Genomic DNA, 10,955 nt, shown 5'->3' with positions numbered 1-10,955 from the left:
TAAGTCAAGACGAGCCTTCACAGTATCCTTCGTTCTTCCTTCGATATTGAGAATGGTATAAAATACATTATCAAATATATTCTTTTCAATATGCATGACGTCAAGATTATGTCGAAGAAGAAGCGTTTTCCAATATGGAAGATCAAACAACTTGCTCTTTTTTCTCCAATTTTCGATACTTGTTCGCACCCCTACTTGGCTGGCCAGACCCTTACCAAATATGACATCCTGTGGGTTGGATAACTGATTTAAAATATTGTCCGTAGACCAGAATCTTGGCTGCGCACGTCGTTCATGCTTGCCATTGAACTTAAACTTCTCCTCCATCTATGATCATCTGGCAAGAAACGTCGATGGCCGGTAAAACAAATCTTTCCACGAATACGGTCCGATGTAATATCATCGTTACAAGTTGGGCATGCTTTATACCCTTTTGTACACCATCCAGAAATATCGCCATATGCAGGAAAATCGTTAACTGTCCAAAGCAATGCTGCATGCATACGAAAGATGCCTCCTACAACATGATCATATGTTTGCATCCTTCTTCCCACAAATATTGTAACTCTTCGATCAATGGCTCTAAAAATATGTCTATGTCTCTTCCAGGGGCACGGGGACCCGGGATCAACAAGGCCAATAGATTAAAAGGTGATTTCATGCACTTCCATGATGGTAAATTATAAGGAAATACCATAACAGGCCACATACTATAAGCAGTACTAAGATTACCATATGGATTAAATCCGTCTGTTGCCAACCCTAGCCTGACATTTCGTGAATCAGCTGCAAACCATGGATGTTCACATCAAAATTTTCCATGCATCTCCATCTGATGGATGTCTCATGACATCATCGTCCATATTATTTACCTCCTTATGCCATCGCATGTCACAAGCAGTATGCCTCGACATGAACAATCGACGCAATCGTGGTGTAATCGGAAAGTACCGCAAAATCTTGCATGGTATTTTCTTTTTCTTCTTATCCTTACCACGACTTTCTTTCCATCTGCTTGAATGACAAATTGGACATGCTTGTAGATCTTGTTTATCCTTCCGAAATAGAACACAATCATTCGGACATGCATGTATCTTTTCACAGCGTAGGCCCAAGTCATCGACTCCCAAACCGATCCTTTCAATAATTTTTTGGCTTCATAATGACTTGACGGAAGTAACTCTCCCTCTGGCAGTAAGTCCTTCAAAAATTTGAGCAATCAATTAAACGAGTTGTTTGACCACTTACCAAGTATCTTCATGTGTAATAACTTTATTACGGCGGACAACAGAGAGTACTTCTTACAACCAGGATAAACATCACTTTGTGCATCTCTTAATAGACGCTCGAATCTATCATTTATAGATATATTACTGTCCTCTTCAGCTTCTTGTCTCGAAATGGAATGCTGATGTTCTGCTCTCGCTTCTACATTTACTTCAAATAATTGCGGATGAAGATCCTCTAAAATTTCTCTATCTTCTTCACCAAGTGTTTGTCTTTCACGACTGCATGATCCACCGACTGACGATGGATTTATGGGACTCCTGGACAACATGTTCGAGCTAGTCGGCAAATCTTCACCATGATAAGTCCATCTCTTGTAAGTCACATCTATACCGTGTTCGTATAAATGATTCTGAATGTCCGATAAGGTACACCAAAATAAATTCTACATCGACGACATGGACAACGAGCTTTCCCATCTTCTCTAGTATGATTGGACGCCACATTCATAAAAGTCGTCACACCCGTAATATACTCGGGACAGAGCTTATCACGCAAAGACATCCAACCACGATCCATACCTACATATTTATGATGCAAACTATACAATCAATTTTATGTAATAATAGTTGACTAACGCCTTATATCTCCTACCTATAGGGTGATGGTCCTATTCCATTCAGGAACGTAAGAATTTAATATTGCAATACATGTCTTGTATACCAAAAAAATTTCGGCAGTATTTCGACGCAGTTCTCCAGATACACAAGCATTAAAATTGTGCTATGTATCCAGAGAACATGATCGAAAATACCGACAAAACTCTGCGATATAGAAGCACATGTGTTGCAATATTAAATTCATTCACGTGCCCAAACTGTCCACGAGGACAATTCGAGAATAGTGTGTAAAGCACCAATATTTTTTTCATAAAAAAAAATATTGGTTTATGCACGCTATCCTCGAACGGAAATTCTAAGGCTTATAAATTTGTTATGCTACAATTAATATATTATTATTAAAAAAAATTATTTTTAAAATATTTTTAAATCATGATTAAAATTAATTATATCAAACAAATAATTATATCTAACATTATATCTAATTACTAAAATAATAAATAATTATTTTTAATGGCTAAAATTTATTAAAAAAAATTTAAAAAATATATAAATTAAAAAAATGGTCCTCACCTTCAACTCTTCCGTGAGCAGTGATGGTGACAGTGACGGCAACCGCGATGGCGGCCCGACGGCGGTGCGGCGGTGGCGGTCCGACGGCGGCGGGGCGGCGACGGTGGCGGCCCGACGGTGGGGCAGCGCGGCGGCGGCAGGGCGGCCCGACGGCGGCGCGGCGGCGGGACGCGGCCCTACGAAACCAGACAAGCCAGGTAAGGGATCGACCTTCAACTCTTTCTCAGGTAAGAGACTGAGAAAGAAAATGAGGGAGAGAGACAGGGGATGGATGGCGCTGCGGCGGCGGGGGATGGGAGGCCGAAGCGGTAGGCGGCGGCGAGGGACGGGAGGCCGAAGCGGCAGGCGGCGGCGGGGACGGGAGAGGGTAGGAGGCGCTCGAGGAGCTTGAGCTTGGGGAGGAGATTGGAGGGGACGTTGGTGGCGAGGACAGTAGGGCGGGGCGGACGAAGGCGTGGAGCTGGCGGGGGGAGAGGCCGGCGTGGCGGCGGAGGAAGGCGAGGACGGCGTCAGGCTTGTCGGGGGTGGTGATGTGGAGGAGGGATTTGGAGGCGACGAGGGCCTTATCCTTGGAAGCCCAGACGATCCATCAGGTACTCCGCCATGAAGGGTAGAGGAGAAGAGGAGGAGGTAGTCATTTCGGCGGTGGCCGGCGAGGAAGAATAGGAGAAAGTATGGAAGGAGGAGGAAAGGGAGGGAGGAGAGGTGGCCGCCACCTTCGTTTTATGGATTGGAGGGTTAGGGTTTCAAGGGATTGGAGGGAATCGGAGGGAAGGAGGCAGAGAAGAGGGAGGATTCGGTGCGTGGAGGAGAGGGTGGCGAGGCGGGAGGGAGATGGCCGGCGCGCTGGGAAGGGGGCTCGATCAGCGACGGGGGGCGGGCTCGAGCGGCGACGGTGGCGGGGAGGGAGGGCTCGACGGCGGTGGGGAGGGAGAGAGAGAGAGGATGGTGGCGGGGAGGGAGAGGACTTACCGGGAAGGACGACCGGCGACGGGGAAGGAGGACTGTCGCCGGAGATCGGGGAGGGAGAAATCAGGGTTATTTTCAATTAGGGCAGAATATCAAAGGTTTTTTTTAATTAAAAAATATTTAGCGACGAAATACATTCGCTGATAAAAATAAATATTCTGTCGCAAAAAAATATATTTTTTGCAACAAAATATTTTCGTCGCAAAAAATTAATTTTTGGCAACGAAAATTTAATTTCGTCGCAAATGATCGTAAAATCAAGTTTCTCGCAACGAAACAAATATTTCGTCGCATAAAATCAAATTTTTTGCGACGTAATTATTTTCGTCGCAAAAAAAAAAATTAGCAACAAAAATTTTTTCGTCGCCAAAAAAAATAATTTTTTGCGATGAAAAAATTTTCGTCGCTAAACATCATTTCTAGCAATGAAATTTAAATTTTCGTCACAAAATATTCAAAATTTTTTTAATAAAATAAAATTTAGCGACGCAATAGTTTCGTCGCTAAATATAAATAAAATTGATCGCAAAAGCCTTTCTTTTTAGCAACGAAATATCAATTTCGTCGTAAAAAATATGATTTTTTGGCGATAAATTTTTTTTTTCGCAAAAAATAATTTTTTAACTACGAAAAAAAAATTTCATTGCCAAAAAAAATATTTTTTGCAACGAAAAAAATTTTCGTCGCTAAAAATCAACTTCTAGCAACAAAAATAAAAATTTCGTTGCAAAAGATATAACTTTTTGCAACGCAATTTTTTTCGTCGCAAATACCTAATTTTTGGGGACGAAATTTAAATTTCGTTGCAAAAGCTTAATTTTTTGCGATGAAATATATTTCGTCGCTAAAATTTCGTCGCAAAAAATTAAATTTCTTGTAGTGTGATAATAAAGCTCGTTGGGGTAAATCATCATCTCTCAACCGACTAAACGGGTAACCGATTAAGAGGATCATGTCGATTTTGATATTAGTCGACGATCCAATTCGGAGTTCAATCGATCATGATCAACTAAGATTAATTTGGATTTCAGCCGACTAAGTTCAACATGTGAATGTCGATATCCGGCTAATAACTTTCTCGATTTCTTGCCGATGTCTTGATCCCGAGAGATTAGGGATCGAGCGACATTTGCTCAACATGGATGTTTATTACCCACATTTATGAGATCATGAAGCATAACAACCACCCACTGATCACTTCTTATATGATTTTAATGATAGTTAATGAGGTAACCACTCACTAAAGGCAATAACTTCTACGTTTGAAATTTTAAGAGACAGAAGTTACACAGTAACGACATTCTCCATCCTATATAAAGTGATAAGTAGGGAGCTTAGAGTAAGATTTTTTGACTACTCAACTCTTTGCTCTCGTGCTTTGGTTCTTTCTACTGTTCTCTATCTCTGAGAAATTCTTTATCGGATAATTTCTAGCCGGTAAACTTGATTTTACAAGTTCTCTACTGTCTGTCCATCAGGTTTAGCTCCTTGATTCTCAGCCGACCATCTCACCGGAGATTTGCGGAACTAGAGCCCATCAAAATCGTGTTTGTTTGGATAAGATTTCCATGATTGCTCCAGGAGTACCTGAATAAGACGGCAGCTAGGAACATTGCCTTGACGGTCAACGTCCCCTCACAGGTGTTGTCTTGTTCACCAAGAAGAAGGTGATGGAGCAAGGGACAAACCAGATTATCCCAGCAACAAAGAAACTTGACTTGAATGCGCCGGTGGCACATCTAAACCTTGCGAGTCTGTCAAAGCTTGAGATCACATTCAGACCATCAAACACAGGGTCCTAGCAACCCTTTGCCTACAAGAGCATAGAGGCTGTATGCTTCCCCTATGGCAGGATTGGCCACTTGCAGCAGGATTGCTCCTTTGCGAAGGATTAGGCCAGCAAGATAATAAAAATATACACTTTTATGAAGTTACAAAAAAAAAAAAAAAAAATCTATAATTTGCTAATCAAAGCATTGGACAAAACAATTGTGCAATGAATCCATAGGAACCATCTGACAGATCATGGCTCTATCCTAATCTTTTTTTTGATAGAAGGCTCTGTCCTAATCTTAGTATTATAGATTATTACCGTATAGAGCTGCAAACGGGTTAGCTTGGACCTGGGATGCTTTGAACCTGGTCCAACCTGATTTCATATGCCGACCTTGATATTGGACTTGGAGTCAGCCTACTAGATTATCTGGTTGGATCAATTCTAGTCCATGAAAAATGTTTTAGACCCATTGCGTCCTTCAAATTAGGTTGGGATCATGTATCGCCACACACAATCTAAAATATTCAGACCAGAGTCGGGGTTTGGTACATATCTACATTTATTTATTAATAAGTTTTCATTAAAAAAAATATTTTTACTTTTGAATCAAGCCGAATTTTGATTGCTACAAAATTGTTGTTGTGGTAAACTTCATAAATAAATATTTATCCAGAATGCAATTTACTTTAAGAGGTCAATAACCTTTCCTAATATAATGAAATTATTTTGATTACTCTTATCTTAGTAAAAGGAAACGAAGAAATAGCCTGAAATACTTTCTTCAAGTCAATTTAGGCCGGGTAAATAACAAGAAAACTGATTAGGGTATTTTGTGTATTGAGATGACTGGGAATATACTCATAAGCACCTCATGATTCAACATAGAGATTAAATGGTACTATGGAGACGAACTGATATTATGTTTTTCTACTTACATTGCCTCGATGCCATTTTTTTTTTTTTTTTTTTTTCTGATGACACCAAGCACAGGTACGAAAGCATACATCCAGATAGCGGAAACTACAGAAAATTCAATTCTCCTCCGAATTAAACATAAACACCAAGACCAGCAAATTGGTATCCCAAAACAAAGAGACACATGGCCCCACACTTGTGTCAGCCAAAAGAGAAGTAGAAGTAGCCGAAGCAGATAATTGATCACAACTTTGACAATAGTTGTATTAGGGATTAAGCAGGACTCGAAGAGATACAGCCAAAGTCGAAATTAAACTTGCAAAAACAACACAACCAAGTTAAATGCACTAGTTTTGAAAGTCCAGAATCATAGGAAGACATGAACATCAAGAACAGCAAGATACAGCCAGACAATAATCACACATGGCATATACTCGTACTCGAAAAGGACCTTGTTACAGCGAAGAAACCATTAGAGTTGGAATGGGAAAAGAGAGAAGCAAACATTCTGAAGACTCATACCAGCCGAGGCACCGAAAGCCTCAGGTTATTGAATTCTGACAAGACACTTGCAGAGTGGCTGAAGTACTACTACTACACACTAAATACCCTAACAACCTCATGCCCTTTTCTCCATTACTCGTCAACAGATCAGAAACCTAGAGGAATCAGAATCAGTACTTGTAGTCCTTGACATGGAGGCTCTCTGAGACACCTTCTCCCTTGGCAGCATCTCCCTCGTATGCCCCTAGGGTGGCCTCTGAATTCGCCTTGCACCTAGAAAGGAAAGCAGCCCTGGCCTTCTCAACATTCTCCTGTTTTCCAGCCCATGTCTTGAGCGTGCTCTGCTGCAGCGCACGGCCAAACGAGAAGGAGAGCGACCATGGCTTCTTCCCCTTAAGCTGGTTCATCGCATTTAGGTTCAAAGTAGCCTCCTCCTCACTTTGACCGCCAGAAAGGAAGACGATGGCTGGAACAGCTGCCGGGACAGTTCTCAAGAGAGCACGCACCGTGCACTCAGCCACTACCTTCGGAGCTACCTTCTTTGAGTCTGACCCAGGAGTCACCATGTTGGGCTTCAATAAACTTCCTTCCAAGAGAACATGGTGATCGTTCAGTGCCTTATAACAAGCAGCAAGCACCCGCTCTGTCACCCAGCACAGCGATTGATATCATGGGGCCCATCAACGAGGATCTCAGGCTCCACAATTGGAACAAGGCCATTCTCCTGGCAGATGATGGCATATCGAGCCAACCCGTTGGCATTCTCATTGATCGCAAGCTGGGATGGCTCGGTTGGGCCAATCTTCAGGACAGCACGCCACTTAGCAAAACGAGCCCCTGCTTCATAGTACTTGGCACAGCGCTTGCCAAGATCATCATGGCCTTGGGTTGTGGTCTCACCATTGGTCCCAGCAAGCTCAACGGTACCCTTGTCTACCTTGATGCCAGGGAGGACCCCACCTTCCTTGAGGACTTCGACAAACGGTTTTCCATCAGCTGTCTTCTGGTAAAGGGTCTCTTCAAAAAGGATGACACCGCTGAGGTACTGTAGAGCACCCGGTGTGCAGAAAAGAAGCTCACGTAAAGCACGGCGATTGGCTTCAACGTTCTCCACATTGATGCTGGCGAGACGTTTGCCTATGGTGCCGGTGGACTCATCAGCTGCGAGAATCCCCTTGCCAGGGGTCGCAATGTAAGCTGCATTGGCAATCAGTTCATCTGCAAGAAAAGGAGAAATTAGAATCTATCTTGCAACAAAGAAATGTATCAGCTTACAAATCATACATCAACAGGTCGGCGCGACCTGAATTATCTAACAAGTTATGCTGAAAAAAATAATATATTTCAAGAGAAAATAAAGGCTGAGATGCTCATACAATGACAATGAAGGTATACAGAAAGAAAGGAAAGAAGCACACTTTCTTTTGCACTGGCAAAGCAGGGTGTAAACATAAATATTTTATCCATTTCTACCATGATGACAGCAGCTAAATATAGCTGAACCCACCTGACTACAGATATTGAAAAAAGCTATAGCTGATTGTGATGATCGGGAAGGCCACAAAATATACCTTCTGACTTTGATTAAGTGAAAAGAAGCAAAAGTCTAAATTGTATTTACACAGGCACCAAACAGATTAAGATATATGCGAGTCCACACGCCAGACATGTAAAAGCAGGCTTTAAAAAATGCTACAATAAATCCAGGCTCAATCTTGCTCAGGTGACACATTAGGGTCTGCAAGAGCCCTTCTTTTGCTATTTAGGCTATAAAGCAGCTTAGTATGAAGATGGGAGGAACTGGAAATAACCACTAAGAGAATAGGAGCATCAGCAGTTCACAAGGATAATAATGGCAAACCAGGATGACAGCAAATCAGAAGCTAAGACCACCCAAAAGATCAAATATCTGCAACACCTAAAACAACACAGAGCCAAAACGGTATGAACCAAATTTGAAGGTCAGAATAGATTTGCATAAGCCTGCACTGAGAAGAGCCAGGAATCAGATAGGATTCAGGTCTCCAGATCCAGAAGCACCTATGGTTATCAGTCCAGTCAGATTGTCTGAGAATTATTACACTGCAGATCAAAGCTTTTGTGCAGAAAAAAAAAAGTTTATGTGGACATGGATTGGACCAAGGGCTGCAGTATGGAAAAAAGGTCTATTTCTGTTTTTCTGGCAGAAGAAACATTCTAACTAGAGATTTTTTTAAAGAAAAAATAGAATGTTTTGCATATGGAAGACAAGTTGGTTCTAATTCCTAATAAGTACCGATTTTTCATCAAAAAGAGCCATAGAGCTGCCAAACCACACCGAGCACACTCCTTAGCCTTAAAGCAGGATATTGGGTTGTACAATACAAAAATCTTTCATGTGAAATCAGGATTCTTCATCCCCCATGAATACACGAGACCGCAAGAATTATCATTATTACTGTTCTTTCTTACATGTTCTTGCTTCGATAACTCAGCTACATAAAACAACTTTATGCCACACAATTTCACATGCACAGCAGTACCTAGAATAGTAACAAAAATTTTCAAGACAACACATACAACAGCAGAAGTTACAATCCGTTTATTCTAAAATACTAAAAGTTCATCTCTTGAAACCCATGTCAGTGCTTGGAATTTAATATTATAGACCCTAGATATAAGAACGCCCTCGAGCTTTGATTGCTGCCCCAAATTGACAATGAATTCAGGGTATCTAGTTATCCTACAGATGTTTTTTCATGTGATAAAAACTCTGTGCTCCAGGCCCTTGTTTGGGCTTAGGAAAGCCCCTCTAGGTTCCATTTTTTTTTTTTTTCTCCTAAAGGGCATCTTGGAGATGATGTTGTTAATTGTTTTCACCATGAAATGCAGACATATCAACCTACTAGCTAGCTATATTTCAAAGGCAATTCCATCTACCTCATTCCCTCAAAGAAGGACAACGTAGAACTTTCAGCAAGGTGCATGCGATATCAAAAAGCCTTCCATAGTTTGTTCTCTACTGTCTTCTAAGTAACAATCTAGAACCTCATCGAAAAAGGATGATCGGAAGGTGCTATTTGGAGTCCTTTGACCTTGTGTAAGTAGATCCACCCAGTGCATAAGTGGTATGAGGTTAAGCGGGTTCTCACATGCTCTTCCCTTCTAAACCTCACATTGTCAGACTCAAAAGTTTAGATTTCTTCAAGTTCAATAAATATCATGATCAGCACATGGCCCAACCCAAATGGGCCTGTGCTGCAGTACACACGTAGTGTGGACTATAAATTGGACCTCACTTGATATCCATCCATAGCAATCTAGAAAGTAACCCAAAGGTATTATGTGAATTTGTTAACCATAAATACACAAGATATTTTGTCTCAGAAATCCCAAAACCTCACATTTCAAAAAATTGGTCTCAACGAATTAATAAAACCACCCCCACAACCTAGCACCTCCCCAACAAGAATCTAGGTTATCGCACGTGCGGTAGAGTCACTTAAGATGAAAGCAGAACAGCCACAGAAAAGCATCACGATAATCCAAAAGAAATCCATACGGGCAAATCAAGAGGAAACCAACGAAGTAGCATCCGCGAAATCAATGTGATAAAGTTTATCTGACCAGATTCATGTTCATACACCGAATTTTTTTTTTTTTTTTTTTTTAACCAATAAGTAATAAAGCTTGGGCAAAGCGAATTTTTTAAGGTCAAGAAGAAACAACGTTCGGCCAATAATAAAAAAAAGGAAAAAAAAAATCAAATCTGTTTATCAAAGGTTTATCTAATCACAAAGGGGAAAAATACTTTAATATTCTTCAGGCCGGAGAAAATAAGAAGATTCTTTCCATAAAAAAAAAAAGAAAAATCGGATCATTTTCAGCCCAAGAACAAGCAATAAGGTTCTTCTCATCCAAAAAAAAAAAAAAGAAAAGTCAAATCAGCCATCAGAGAGGATACATCGAATTACCGCGATATTTTCCACAGTAAGCAGACATCGTCGTCGGCTCTCCTTTCCTCTTCTTCTTGCCTCTCGGAGTAGTGGTAGTGCTGGGGGGGGGGCGGCTAAGGAGTGGGGAGGAAGAAATAATATAAAAGTGTATGATGGGTTAGAGATAGGGATGGGTTTTGGCGGCCTGATGAGCAAGCGTCGCGAATGTCGTCATCGGATCCAGTCGTGCCTATCTTCGGCCCTTGAAGGTCCACTTTGTCCCAACCAGGTAGCCCAGCTGGGCCTCCATATAACACAAAGACGAGGGTTCAGGCCCATGGTATTAGCATGCCCGCAGTTCTTGTAATCTTGCGTCTTCCAACATATTATGGTTTATCTCGGACAACATGAAAGAATAATCCCTTGGGTACCTTGTTAATTTGTTAGCCAATATGG

The 10,955-nt window shown here is 41.4% G+C and overlaps 1 protein-coding gene across 1 annotated transcript; it reads right to left on the bottom strand.

Annotated features, from left to right (window-relative positions):
* Positions 1-6,391: 6,391 nt before the first annotated feature.
* LOC105059022 (fructose-bisphosphate aldolase 1, cytoplasmic) lies at positions 6,392-10,701 on the bottom strand. The gene is given in 3 exon segments (XM_010942156.4): positions 6,392-7,237; positions 7,240-7,803; positions 10,539-10,701. Coding segments are annotated over 3 exon segments (1,074 nt in total). The 5' UTR covers positions 10,567-10,701; the 3' UTR covers positions 6,392-6,755.
* Between the last annotated feature and the right edge of the window lie 254 nt (positions 10,702-10,955).

This window comes from Elaeis guineensis, chromosome 9, assembly GCF_000442705.2.
Source record: "Elaeis guineensis isolate ETL-2024a chromosome 9, EG11, whole genome shotgun sequence".
NCBI classification, from domain to species: Eukaryota; Viridiplantae; Streptophyta; class Magnoliopsida; order Arecales; family Arecaceae; genus Elaeis; species Elaeis guineensis.
This window is presented reverse-complemented; position numbering and strand designations above follow the sequence as displayed.